At 48.0% G+C, this 14,402-nt stretch overlaps 1 protein-coding gene across 4 annotated transcripts in view; it reads right to left on the bottom strand.

The window, feature by feature from the left end:
• Positions 1 to 14,402, bottom strand: part of ALPK3 (alpha kinase 3) — an 83,966-nt gene that overhangs the window by 51,548 nt on the left and 18,016 nt on the right. Inside the window, exons 2-3 of one of the 4 annotated variants that reach the window (XM_034783130.1) lie at positions 9,075 to 9,113; positions 4,364 to 4,485 (exon numbers count right to left, since the gene is read on the bottom strand). In XM_034783130.1, the coding sequence (XP_034639021.1) occupies positions 4,364 to 4,485; positions 9,075 to 9,113 (161 nt within the window). Of the gene's footprint in view, positions 1 to 4,363; positions 4,486 to 5,647; positions 6,096 to 6,918; positions 6,986 to 9,074; positions 9,114 to 14,402 lie in introns of those variants that run through there. The other 3 variants (XM_034783133.1, XM_034783132.1, XM_034783131.1) reach the window with 3 other exon arrangements.

Raw genomic sequence — 14,402 nt, 5'->3', positions numbered from 1 at the left:
GGCGCAGGGTCTGGAGGCACGGGGGCTGCCTGAAGCCAGTAGCGCTCGGGCAGCCCGGCTCTTAAACAGAGCCGAAGAGTCGGGGAGGAGCAGAGCCGCTGCGGCTGGAGGCTCTGCTCCTCCCCGACTCTTCAGCTCTGTTTAAGAGCCGAGCTGCCCCAGCTCTACCGGCTTCGGGCAGCCCCCATGCCTCCGGACCCTGCGCTGCCGCAGCCCGGGAGGGGAAGTGCCCGGCCGGCGGCTGGGGTCCGGAGGCAAGAGGGCTGCCTGAAGCCCATAGCACTCGGGCAGCTCGGCTCTTAAACAGAGCCGAAGAGTCAGGGGAGGAGCAGAGCCGCCATTTTCCCGGACATGTTCGGCTTTTTGGCAATTCCCCCGGGACGGGGGTTTGAGTGCCGAAAAGCCAGACATTTCTGGGAAAAAGAGGACATATGGTAACCCTACCAAAGGGAACAACAATACTATAACCTGCCCACAGGGGTACTTTCCTCTTAATTCCCACAGAGGTCAGCTCAGGGCCCGGGTTTGTGTCCTATCCAAACTTTTGGATCCTGGGTTTGATTTGAGTTAAAAAAAAAAAAAAAAAAATTAAAAGCATGCCTCAGAGGAGGACGCATCGGTTCATAGGGTGGCTCAGTGTCTCCTGAGAAAGAAGAGGATGATTCTGGATCCACTGGTGGCACTGATGGTCCCACTGAAGGGAAGTCACAATTTGAGGGAGGAATGGGAGATGTGACTTGCGGGAGAAGCCTCTCCCCCAGTGGAGTCAGGCTCTCCCTTGTGAGGGAAGGAGACACTGGATCCGGGACAGCAAAAACATTCAAGTAGGAGCATAAGACTTGGATCTTCCCAGAGTGTGAGGGGTCTGCCCGAACCAATGAAGCCAGAGTAATAACAGTGTTTGCCACACTCAAGCAAGACAGAGTCGGTTCCATCCGTAGCTGATGACTCCCTTTTATCAGGGCCATCGGACCACAGACTTCATGCTTAGATGGTACAGATCACAGATGGTACTGCTGGAGCCATAGACTTGTGAGCTTTCTTATCATGCTCCTGAGACTTAGGGCATCCTATGTTCTCTGAAGACCTGCTTGATTTAGGCAGGGCTGATCCAGACTGCTTCAAAGTGGATTTGGAGCAGGATTTGCTCTCGTGTTTATGAGAATGCTCCTGGTTGTCCTGAGAAGACCCTGCCAAGGGATCTCTGGCAGTAGACTCCTTCATTTCAGTCAGACCTCATGGCGGGAGGCGCACTACTTGCTGAGTCAGGACAATATATGGGTGGGGGTGTCCCCGGCCTGGGTGACTGCAGCCTCATGGCCTTTTCCATTAGGCGCTTCTGAAGGGGAAGCTCTTCCCCCCTCTCAGATATGACTGGGGAATGAGAGGGAGATATTGCACCTTGCCACAATGTGGGCTTCCCTGAGGCAGTACACTGATGGTCATCGCTGATGACAAGAAATATGGGCAGGAAGCATACATTTTGAAGACTCAACTTCTGGGCATAGTCCTGTCCCCATAATGGGGTAATGGAGGGTGGAGGGCAGGGCACCCCTGGACAGGGAAGCTAAACTATCAAACTATAAAAATTTTAAGAAAAAAAAGTTGAATAAACTAAAATTCTAAAGTTTCTAAAAACCATTCACAAATATACACATGCTTTTACAGATAAACAAAAGGTAGGGTGACCAGACATCCTGTTTTTAAAGGGACAGTCCCATATTTAAGCCCTCCTTCAGGTGTTCCAACTTTTTCTTAAAATAGGAAAATTGTCCCATATTTTCTGCCTCCCCCAACCATCAGTACTGGTGGGTCCAGCTGCTGGCCTGATCCCTGCTCGCCAGCCATCCGCCCACCACTGGGGTGTGTGTGGGGGGGGTCCAATGACCGACGAGGGGGGTGGGTGTGCAAGGCAGGTGGCAGGCCATCAGTGCAGCCCCGGGGAGGGGGGGGGAAGTAAAAGAGCACTTTCCAGCCTGTTCCTGCCCCGAACCTGCCGGCTCCACAGCAGCCTCCTGCAGGGGCTTAGCACCCTCTTCACCTGCCCCCCCTCCCCACCGCAGGTCCTGCCCCCAGGGAGCACGGAGCTGCTCTGTCCCCTAGGCACCCTCCCCTGCTGAGCCACCTCTCTGGCCAGGCTCTGTGACCGCTGAAGCCCCTGCAGTTAGGTTCCCTGGACCCTGGTGTACAACACGTCCTTAGGGCTTAACCCCTTCCTGCCTGCATTGTAGCTGGGGAACAGGAGGCAGATGGGTTATGTCGGTGGCCAGCAGCAACCTGGAGGTGTTAGCTGCCTTTCAACACTGTGTGGGCAAGAAGAGGTGATCTCTGGAAAGACACGGGCCAGGTCATCCCTTTCCTCCCTTCCCTCCCCCACAGTGCTGAAAGGCTGCTGCTGGCCACATTCTTGTGTGACTCAGATTCCTGGCAAAAATCTGGGGGAGGGAGGCATGTGACTCTGCATGCCCTCCCCCCCCCCCACACACACACACACACACACTGCCTCAGGAAGATTTGGTACCAGGTACTGGGAAAGGCAGGTCTGCCCTGTGGGCCCAGCTAGGCCTGGAGGGCAGAGAGCACCAGACTTGGAGGGTCCGTCCATCAGTCACACCCCCATGTGAGAGACGAGAGAGAGACCCCTCCTTGTGTAAACCGCTAAAGTCTTAAAGAAGGTAAATAAAAAGAAATCCTGCGAAGCTGGATTCTTTTTAACAGGGGCTCTGTCAAGTTAATGTTAAATTTGAACATTTGCACTGCATAGTTCTGATTGATTGCCATTGAACCTGCTTGAATACAAGTAATTTTACCAGGTGTCCCGTATTCAGCATAGGGAAATATGGTCACCCTAAATAAAGGAGACAAAGCTCTGGATATTGGAGGTTCCACTCTCGGTCACATGGTAGTAAGAAGGAACTGGAGAGGTAATCAGAATCCTCTCCACCCTTTATCTCCACACGAGCAAGGGCACATGCTCAAGCCAATGGACACATCCAGGGCCATCCCTAGACATTTTGGTGCCCTATGCAGCCCCTCCGTGCGGGGGGAGGACTGGCCCCAGGCCTCCGCGGGGGGAAGGGGGGGAGAAGGGGGTTGCTTTATTGCTGTGTAGATATCTGGGCTCGGGCTGGAGCCTGGAAGTCTGCACAGTAATGAAGCAGCCCCACTGTCCAAGGCCCGCAAGCCCAAGTTAGCTGGCATGTGCCAGCCACGGATTTTTCTTTGCTGTGTAGACGTACCCTATGTGAGATCAAAGGCGAGGGTCAAAGCAGGCTCTTTAACAGAGCGAGATTCAGCTGCAAACTGCACATTCCTGAGATAGCAAACCTCTGAGAGGCTACTCAAGAAAATAGTTCTATTATGGCCTTCCCAGTTAGTAACCAATGCCAGCTTCGCTCTGGTGCAAGCTTTTTGTTGTAAGCGATCAGTGAGCAAGCTGCAGTATTAACAACCCCAAGAATTCAACACCGATAAAACACCCCCACTCCTTCCTCAAATGTGATTTTTTTTAAATTGATTTTAAAGTTATTTGCATTTGCCTTTTGGTCTCACTTGGGTCATGTTTTCAAGCTGTTCTCATGTAATCACTTGTCTCCAGCAGCTGGAGGGTTAGCAGAGATATCATGTAGAGAGAGAGTCAGATTTCAAGGCCAGAAAGAACCACTGTTATCTAGTACAGCAATTCTCAAACTGTGGGTCATGACCCCATTTTAATAGGGCCGCCAGGGCTGGCTTAGACTTACTGGGGCAGAAGCCCAAGCCCCACTGCCTGTGGCCAAAGCCAAAGCCCAAGGGCTTCAGCCCTTGGCAGCACTCAGGTTACAGGCCTCCTGCCTGGGGCTGAAGCCCTTGCGCTTTGGTTTCTCCCTACCACTCCGACTTAGAGCGGTGGGCTTGGGCTTTGGCCTCCCCACCTGGGCAGTGGGTCTGAGGTGGGCTTGGGTTTCAGTCCCCCCCCCCCCGCCCCCCAGCTCCTGGGGTCCTGTAGTAATTTTTGTTGTCAGAAGGGTGTCATGGTGCAATGAAGTTTGAGAACCCCTAATCTAGCATAAGCCTGAAAACTTCCAACACTAATTCCTAGAGCAGATCTTTTCAAAAGATCTAATCTTGATTTTAAGATTGCCAGGGATGGAGAATTCACCACAATTCTTCGTAAATTGTTCCAATGGTTAATCACTCTCACTGTTAAAAGTTTACACCTTATTTCCAGTCTGAATTGTCTAGCTTCAACTTCCAGCCAGTCAATGAAAATGCATCTTCCAATAAAATTGAGCGAGTTGGCAACACTGTATTTCTCCCCGACCCCCACTACTACTAACCAGGTGCAGTAATGGATCAGTCACTTCACTGATGGCATCATTACCTGTTACTATGCATGTGAATTTGGCATCAGAGTCCTCAGATACAGCACGAGATTTGAGGGTAGTTTCAAACTGCGGCTGGGTCTCCTCAGTCAGCTGAGCAATGATTGTGCAGAAGGTGCTCCTAGAAGAACCAAGAAGCAATTCTTAAGAGCTCAGATTAGGTTACTAGAAACCAAGTAAAGGGTTCTCCACCCCAAGGTCAAATAATGTGCTTGGCTGGCTGGTTCTTCCTTATATGCTGGGGTCTAACAGATCGTCATGTGAGAGGTTGGGAACAAATTTTCCCCTCAGATCAGATTGGAAGTAATTGGGGGGGGGGGTTGGTCACTTGCCAGAATTATCTGGATATACCTCACTTAATTCCCTGTCATTGCAGGGCCTCAGGCATTGGTGCACCTTGGTCCCTTCTAGGCTTTGTCTACACTGGCACTTTGTCAGCAAAACTTTTGTCGTTCAGGGGTGTTTTAAAAAAAAAAAAAAAAAACAAAAAAAAAAAAAAAACCAACTCCCTGAATGACCAAAGTTGTACCGATGAAAAGCGCCCGGTGTGAACGATGCTTTGTTGGCAGGAGTGTTCTCCTGCCGACAAAGCCGCTGCCGCTCATGGGGGGTGGAAGTGCAGCCATACCCCTAGTCTCTGGCTGGGGCACAGAACAGTTTAGTTGCCTCTGGGCTGTAATGCTTTCTTCTAATTTTGGTTGCTGGGTTTAGTCTGCAGGTGCTGGCAGCTTGTGATTTACAGGAGATTGGATCAGATGATCTGGTGTTCCCTTCTGGCTTTAAACTCTATGACAACCCAACACCTGCCTTCAGATGTCCCTCCTTGCCTCTCACTGGATTCTAATGGTCTCATTTTAAATTCCCTCCCAGACACTCTTACCCTGGTTGGTACTTTGCTCAGTCATTGCTGCGCTGCTAGAGTTATGAGCACTAACAGAGAAACAATTCTGAAAAGCCTCTTCACATCTCACTATTTATGCCTTACGTTTACTAGTTGTGTTTCTTATTAAGACATTGAAATAAGAGAAACCAGTGAAAGCAGCTGCACTTTTAGATTGCCGGTGCTGCACTGAGTGGGTGTCTCGCACTGCGGGGGGAGGAAGGGAGGCACCTCTTTATTAGACTTCTATTTTAACTGTGCAAGTTTTTTCATTGGTTTAGGATTTACAGAAAAGGCATTTTGGGATCAAGTTTTAATTGACATGGTCCCTTTGACAAGTACATGCCACTATTTCAAAGGCTTGAGTTAATAGTAAAAAGGCCTTTAAGGGCCTTATACATACCCACCCTCCTACAGGAGGTTCTGAGCCTGGCTTACATCTCTCAGAGCTAGGGAACTGTCCGTGAAGCTGGCATAACTTCTTTACTTTAGCTCCTGCTACAGCATCTAGGCATTAGGGACCATATAAGCTCATGCACTGTAATGTGTGGGCATAGCAAGTTCAGACTGAAGCACTAGCCTGAACTGTCCAAGGAGCTACTAGACTCTATGAAGTTCATAAGATGCATCTTAGAGCTATTTCAGTGCTATTCACGTATGGCACCGAATGGATACAGTGTATCGATCCAGTATTGCTAATCTCACAGTGTCAAAAAAGTTTTTAGTTCAGCCCCGCCAAAAAACCATGAGATTTGCTTCAGCACTTTTAAAAATTTCCTGGCATTTTTAAAATTTGGGTCTTTGCCTTCTGCTTTGGGGGGCCTTTAGGGATCATATTTTCAGGTTTTCCCCCTGCAACCAGAAAGGATAGAAAGTTACTCTTTTTTTAAAATGTGACATTCTCATATCATCACAGGTCTCCAGGAGCTGGGGCTCTAGGAGAAACACCATGTACTACCATACAGTTGGCAACACTGTTCATGCAGTACCACCTGCAATAAGGAAAGGCTTAAGACAAAACAAAGTGTTCAGCTTCCATAAACATGCAGGAGAAGTGTGTGTGGGGTGGGGGGGAAGGCAGGGGGTGGAGATTCATAGAAACAGTTACTGACAGCTCCACGACTGGTGCTAGCTGGCCTCAGTATGGGCAGTATCAGCAGAAGGAGCAAAAGGAAGGTCCCAGGAGCCTGTACTCCTCTGACTCTTAGAGGGGTTCCCCTAGGTCACAGGTAGGCACTGCTGCTAACCTGTTCAGTGAGCCAACTTCAGCCCTGAGGGCTGGAAATTCAGTTCCTTTCATCAGCTACCCTCACGTCATTACATTTTTAAAGAGTAAATGGATACACAGAGCTTGGACTCAGAGCTGAGCCCTCTGTCAGGACTCTGAGCTGTGACAGCTGCCTACGCAGCTCCAACGGCAGCAAGGACCTACATCATCTACAGATTTAGCAGGAGATTCATAGATTCCAAGAGTAGACGGGACCATGGTGAACAGCTAATCTGTCCTCCTGTAGCTCTGTATCACTCAGGCCATAGAATTTCCCTAAAGTAATTCCTAGAGCAGATCTCTCAGAAGGACACCTAATCGGATTTAAAAATGGTGAGCAAAAGAGAATCCACCATGACCCTCAGTAAATTGTTCCATGGATTAATTACTCTGTTAAAAATTCATACCTTCTTTCCACACTGAATTTGTTTAACTTCAACTTCCAGTCATTGGATCATGTTAGACCTTTCTCTTCTAAACTGAAAGAGCCCATTAGTAAATATCTGTTCCTCATATAGGTACTTACAGACTAATCTAATCACCCCTTGACCTTCTCGGTTAAACTAAATTGATTATTCCTTATAGTGATACACTCAAGGAGCTCAGTGTCTAATCCTTTAATTAATTTAATCAATCATACTTCCAGCTCATCTCTGAACCCGCTCTAGTTTTCCCAACATCCTTCTTCAGCTGTGGACACAGGATTCCAGCAGCAGTTGCACGAGTACCAAATACAGAGATAAAATACCCTTTACTTCTACTCAAGATTCCCATTTAGGCATTGAAAAATTAAATTTTTGGCCAGTGTCACACTCTGAGCTCATGTTCAGCTGATTATCCACCATGAGCCCCCGAATCGTTTGCAAGAGTCACTGCTTCCCAGGACAGAATTCTCTACCCTACAAGTATGGCCTACATTTTTTGTTCCTAGAGGTATACGTTTACAATGAGCCGTATTAAAATGTACAGTTTTCTTGCGCCCAGCTTACCAAGCAATCCATCACAATGCTGCTATGTCCCTTTCCATTCTCCTGCTTCCTGCTAAGGGCAGTTTGCAGGAAATCCAGGACTGTGAATTCCACAAGCACAAGGAAGAGCTCATGGGGCTACTCCCACTGCTACAGGGCAAAGCAGGCGATCCTGCCTGAAGACAGTCACTGGTGGGGGTTTAGTGGCCTTATTATGAATTCATGTGAGTGTTGTCTTAGTCCTGGTCCTAGTCCCAGGAAATGCTTTCTACATTCATGTAGATGAAGTTCAAAGAACTTCCCAAGCACCAGTGCAGCATTCCATGTAGCAATAAACAGAGTGCCAACTATACAGCATCCTCCACAAACCAGTGATGCATACACTGAAATATACAGCCAAGTTCAACCCTTGTGTAACACCACTGATGTCAGTGGGTGGCACCAGGGATAAACTTGGCCCATATTGTGCAAACTCCAGAGCCAGAGGTAAAACCCCAAAGACTGCTGACTAAGAGGCAGAGCACTGGAGACTGGGCCTCAGACAAGCTGTGCTGCTAGCAGCATGGCCTTGGTGACCCATTTGATCTTCTGCAGAGGAGCAAGAACCACAGTAGCCACTGGGTAAATGTTGGAGACTTTTTGTTAGAGGCTTCCAGTTTTAGGTCATTTCCCCAGCAACTCCTTAAATCTCTGAAATTGCTGCACTATCCCTTATCATTTGGCCACAGCAAAACTTGCCGGATTCAAGCTGCTTCGTATATTGATGTACTCGTTTTCTGGGTGCACCTGAAATTTTGCAGAGTGTAAGTGGGAGCTGTTTGCTTTTTGACCTTCCCACATCTGCATGTTGTTTGCAGCAACAGATCAGAAGCACATAAAATTGAGCAGATTCTAAAAGGAAGTACAAAAGGATGGCAATTCAATAGCCTTTTTACATTAAAGAGGGACTTCTGTACTAGGGAAACCTCTGGACAAAGCAGACTTGAAAAAAATCTCTTCGCCTTTCCGGTGGCTCTTGGAGTGGATTCTCTTTCCTCACCCCTTTTGACAGCAATCCTGGAGGCTAGCAATCACTCTGGAAGGACCTTTTCCCCCCACCAGCTCATCCTCGCCTACTCGCTTCTGCAGGGAAGCAATAGTGCCAGCTTTGACTTTACAACAGTCTACATTTACAATAGATCGATGGCACAAATATGGCTTCACTGCAGTCTGGCTAAGGAGAATCTAGGTTGCAAGGGCAGCTTGTGGGGAAAGAGCTCTTATTTGAACAAGGTGACATGTCTATTTTTTAAAGCATATCCCTGTGTGAAAGTCTCTAATAGTAGGAAATAGCTGAACAGCCCTTTCCCCACCCCCACCCTTTCAGTGGTGAAGATGGATAGTCCTTGCATCTCCCAGAATTGTGTGTGATAAACACCAGCCTGTTTGTACTTCAAGCAAGTAGTAGAGACTCAAGCATGCAGAATCTCACGCGTGCACATTATACAAGTGCCATGCTCTCTTCAGCTAGTACCAAAGCACTAAAGATTAGTCTTGCCAAGTCACAGGTCCAGGAAAGGATTTGGTCAGAGAAGTTTAATAGAATATAGGTTTACCTTCTAAAGCTGGAGGGAGATAATCGGTTGCCTGATAAGCTAAGCAGAAACAGCAAACAAAACCATTAGACCAAAAAGCATAGAAAGAAGCAGAAATTAAACCATTATGTTGACAGATTAATGATAAGTCATCTTGCACAGGTCAGAGTCTCTATTAAAAGGCCACAGCTGCCTGCCAGGATAAGCAAGCTACATTGTAAATGGTAACCAATCCTGTGAAATGAAATGGTCATTAACAGCAGAAATGTAAGAACATTTTATGTGAGTCTGAAAGGCTAGATTAAATAAAAAAAAAAAAAAAACACCACACACACACAGCACCTGAGTGGCCCACGCACTCTCTCTACAGCTGTGTGCGCAAAGCAGGAAACTGCACTCTAGAGGGTATTCTGATTAGATGGCACTTGAGACCATGGACCCTACTGCTTGGCCCGAGGAGCAGGCCTGGGGCCTGACCGCCTACTGAGGGGCAACAAGTGAGTTTGCAGCAGAGTTTGACACAAAGTGCACTTCCAAGCTCAGAGGCGGGATTTGCACGTTGAAGAAATTCCAGGAGGAAGAAAAGCTCCCTGCTCGTAATGCTCTGAACCAAGTCACTGTGAGAGCGGACGGTAAGCACATTTCACAAAAACTTCCATGGTCTCCATTCCCTTTCTGGTAACATTTCATAAAATGCACTCCAATGCTAACACCTGATGGGCGCAAGTGAGTTACTTACCAAGAACAGAGCCTGTTCTCTAAACACTTTGCCTCCAGGGAGTCATGCACCTGCCCACAGAACCATTTTGGAGCAGTATTTGGCAGCTATGGGGCATGTGCCATTCCCTGGAGCCTAACACATCACACAGACTAACAGCATGAATGCTTCACCTGCAGGGCTAGCTCCAGGCACCAGCCAGGCAAGCAGGTGCTTGGGGTGGCCACTCCGGAGAGGGGCGGCAGGTCAGCTATTCGGCGGCAATTCGGCAGACGGACCCTCACTCCCGCTCAGAGCGAAGGACCTCCCGCTGAATTGCCGCCACAGATCATGATCGCGGCTTTTTTTTTTGGCTGCTTGGGGCGGCCAAAACCCTGGAGTCGGCCCTGTTCACCTGTCCAACCTTCCCTGAGCTCCATATTTGACAGATGCCTAGGGAGTGGGGGGAGGGGGGAGGCAGTGCAGCTCTGAGGCCACACCACACTTGGAGAGCAAGAGCTACTGTTGGTAAGTGAGCCTTTCTTCCCCACCCCTCCATTGCTTCCACAGAGCTTCGCCATAGGTGCCTAGCCACTGGGACTTCCCTTAGCAGGCAAGCAGAAGAAACCTATGAGCTGAACAGCAATTGAAATCCCGCCTCCTCAAAACCAGCATCTGCTCTTGCTGAAATAGCCAGAGAACAGTGATTTGCGAAGGTGTGAACGGAACTCCAGGTAGCAGTCCTATGGCCTGCAGATTGGGGAATGCTGCAAAAAAACACACACCACCACTTTAGCCAAGTGATCCTGGAGACATTCAGATACAGGACGCCTGCTAGCTCATAGCGTAACTAAACACAGTCTCTTATCCACAGAAATAGATTTTAAACTGAAATGGCGTGACATTCAGAGTTTTCTTTAAAGACCACATGCAGTCAGTTCCACCACTACCATCCAGAGCATGTAGCCTCCCTTCCCCTGTGTGGCTTTAGAGAAGAGACAGTCTCCATCACAGCTTGGTCAACAAAAATCGGATGCAGTTTTGTCATAAGTCAACGGTGAAGCACGGCCAACCTGCTGTGTGGGGAACACAGCATAAATTGGTTGGCTCTAAGTGCATGCAACTCAGACCCTCCTGGCCAAGTAATAGCTCTAAAAATGAGACCTTCAGTGAGAAACAGCAGAGATTGCAAGATCCCGGGGTCTCAAGAGGGCTGCCTTGGGTTTGTTCAATGACAGGTTACAGTCCCAGAAGGGCAGTTTGAGACACTCTTAAAAAATGGTTTTACTAAGGGATGAACACTGTGGACCCTTTTGCAGGTACATGGTAGATAGAACAATTGCCAGGTACATCTTGGGCATATTTGGGAACACAAGCATTCAAGTCAAGGTCCCTAGCTTGAGCAAACCCATTTTCCAAACTCTTTTGGGCAAAGCATGAGGCAATACAAAAAAGAAATATAATCCAATGCAGCAGCCTAAGCCCACTTGAGTAGCTGGGCAGGTCCTTAGTTGAAGCTTGCTCATGCAGAGCTGATCTCAGCATCTGTATGTAGCTGTAGCTGGGTGTATCCCTACCTGTGTGTGTGCTGGAGAGGGGTTGAGGGCCTGTCACAGCAGTACAGCGTAAAGGGAGCTCAGGCTGGTGGGTCAGGCAGGCTCAGTGGTAATTCAGTTCCAGGTGGCACCCTGGGGGGAACCCATCACAACAATGTCTACCTGTTCATGAACTATATGTAAAACATGGAGAAAGGGAGAGACTGGCTCTGTGACCACTCTAACAAAGAGGAACTGAAGAACAGCTATGGGGTGGGAGCAGGGGGGTTTATTCCCTTTATGATATGCTGGGCTCAAGAAAGTTATGCAATGCACCCCTGAACTGCCAACTGCCATTGACAGAGGTTCTGTGGCCACCTGGCTAGGCACATTGCTCCAATGGGGACTCTGGAGGCAGTGTCATGCAGAATAGATATAACCCACCTTCACTTGGGGCTCTCCCAGCTGTAGGTTTCCCTCTCATCTTTTGTCACACCCCAAGGACCCCCTCCCTCGGGGGGGGGGTGTCTCTTGGGGAGGCAGATCAGCATTGTATGATACTAATGCTGTTGTAGGCATTGCAAAGTATTCTAGAAAGGGTTAAAGGTGTGCGTGTGGAGTGAAAGATTTCTTTGCAGGTTGCGAGAGGCCGAAGAGGGAGGGAAAGAGCAGAGAATGGGCTAACGCAACACTTCAGCTAGGTCTGAAGATAAGACGCTGACTCCAGCCCAAGGCCACAACACACAACCGACTCTCTGCTGTCTGCCAAGAAAGACAGGGGCCTGGATTCCAACCCCGACCAGCTGTGAGAAATGAGGATTCAGCTGAACAGAACTGTAGGGGCTGCGAAAATGAGTGAGATGGCAAAGACCAGCGAGGGGAAAAACAGTCTCGCATCCCTGAAGCCGGTGTGTTTTGGAAAAGCTGAGGATGCCGCAGAAAGCCAGTTTGGACTGGTACAAAGAGCAAGGGGGACAGAGGTCCCTGAACAAAACGCCCCTGAGACTTAAAACCCTCCTGAGAGCTGAAGCAAATTGGAGATCAACAGGGGACCCTGGATGACCTGTGCACAGGACAGAACTCCCATCCACCTCTCTCCCCCCCGCCTGCCTTCTTTGTACATTACACCCAGGTTTAGCCAGCCCCAGGTAGTGCGTGTGAGAGTATGAAAGTGGGTTAAGGCTTGGGGCATTAACACTTTCTTCCTTCCTCTGAGGGATGTGGGGAACCCCCAGCACTCACTGCTGTTATTTTATTAATAAAGCTTTAAAACTTAGACCCTTGGTGTGCTCCTTCATCTCCTCCCCTAATGATCCTGCCGCCTCAGCCTGATCACCTGACGCCTCAGGCAGATTGGTAACAGAAATCTGTCACACTTTGACAGGGATGAGAAGGCTGCCCATATAGAGCCATTTTATGTAATGACATCATCATCCATCTAGAAAGAAACCAAGAGAAGCAGAAGCTTTATCCTACTTGAAGGGTATCAGATACAAAGGATTCTTTTACCAGCTATTATCCGGGAGGAATATAGGAGACAAAATTAGTTCACATGATAAAGCAAACTCAGTTGGCCTCTCGTTGCTCCTACTTTTCTTGTTTCCAAAGGATATTCAGCAGAACATAGTACAGGAGCGGTCAGCTGCTGTAGTCATGTTGCAAATGGCTACACAAATGAATGGAGACATGTAAATGAGCAAGAAGGCACTAATCCAGAGATTGATTGTTGTTTTTGTTAAAGGCAGAAAAAAATAAAAGTTAGGTATATCTCCATATATTTTATCTCAGAGCTGGAAGGGACCTTGAAAGGTCATTGAGTCCAGCCCCTTGCCTTCACAGTACTGATTTTTGCTCCAGATCCCTAAGTGGCCCCCCTCAAGGATTGAACTCACAACTCTGGGTTTAGCAGGCCAATGCGCAAACCACTGAGCTATCCCTCCCCCAGAAGGACTAACATCATCCAGTCTGACTTCCCACATAAGAACCTCACCCAGTGAGTCCTGCATTGAGCCTAATGACTTCTGGCTGAGCTAGAGCATTGGTTCTCAACCAAGAGTACACGTAACCCTGGGGTACGCTGAGGTCTTCTGGGGCATACATCAACTCATTTAGATGTTTGCCTAGTTTTACAATAGGCTGCATAAAAAGCACCAGCTAAGTCAGTACAAACTAAAATTTCATACGACTTGTTTATACTGCTCTATATACTGAAATGCAAGTACAATATTTACATTCCAATTTTATAATTACACCTCTACCTCGATAGAACGCTGTCCTCGTGAGCACAAAAAAAAAAAAAAAAGACACCCCTGACCACATTATAGGTGAAACCACGTTATATCGAACTAGCTTTGATCCGCCGGAGTGTGCAGCCCCCCCAGAGCACTGCTTTACCGCGTTATATCCAAATTTGTGTTATATCGGGTCGCGTTATATCAGGGTAGAGGTGTATATGGTAAAAATTAGAAAGGAAGCAATTTTTCAGTGATGTATTTTTAGGTCTAAGTGTCACAGCCACACTGTAGTTTTTAAGTGAGGTGAAACTTGGGGTTATGCAAGACAAACCACACTCCTGAAAGGGGTCCATAATCTGGAAAGGTTGAGAGCCACTGAGCTACAGTACATCTTTCAGGCAGACCCCTAATCCTGAGTTATTGACAGAGATTTTTCCAAAGTCCTAAGTAAATTGCTGCAATTAATGTGTGATTTTTTTTCCAGTCTGAATCCATCTAGCATCATCTTCCAGCCACTGGATCCTATTCTGCCTTTGTCTGCCAGACTAAGGAGCCCTTTACTATTAGGAATCTTCTCTCAGTGTAGGTACGTGTTAACTGATCAACTCAACTCAATCTTGCATACTTCGGATAGGGACACAACAGCCAAAAAAAGCTTCCCCCTTCATTTTAGGAAGATGCTATGATGAGGGAACAGTGCAATTGGGAACAAAAATAAGGTTCAAAACCATCAATCCTCCCACTGAGCTTCTGAAATTATGTCTGAGAGCCCTTATGTCCGTCATTGCACAGAAAGAGGCACTCAAAGTCTAGTGCTAGCAAAGTAACACAAGACAGCCTCCGAAAACTGCACCTGGCAAGTCTGCCAGTGTTTCCATTTGCG

The sequence above is a fragment of the Trachemys scripta genome, chromosome 10 (genome assembly GCF_013100865.1).
Source record: "Trachemys scripta elegans isolate TJP31775 chromosome 10, CAS_Tse_1.0, whole genome shotgun sequence".
NCBI classification, from domain to species: domain Eukaryota; kingdom Metazoa; phylum Chordata; order Testudines; family Emydidae; genus Trachemys; species Trachemys scripta.
This window is presented reverse-complemented; position numbering and strand designations above follow the sequence as displayed.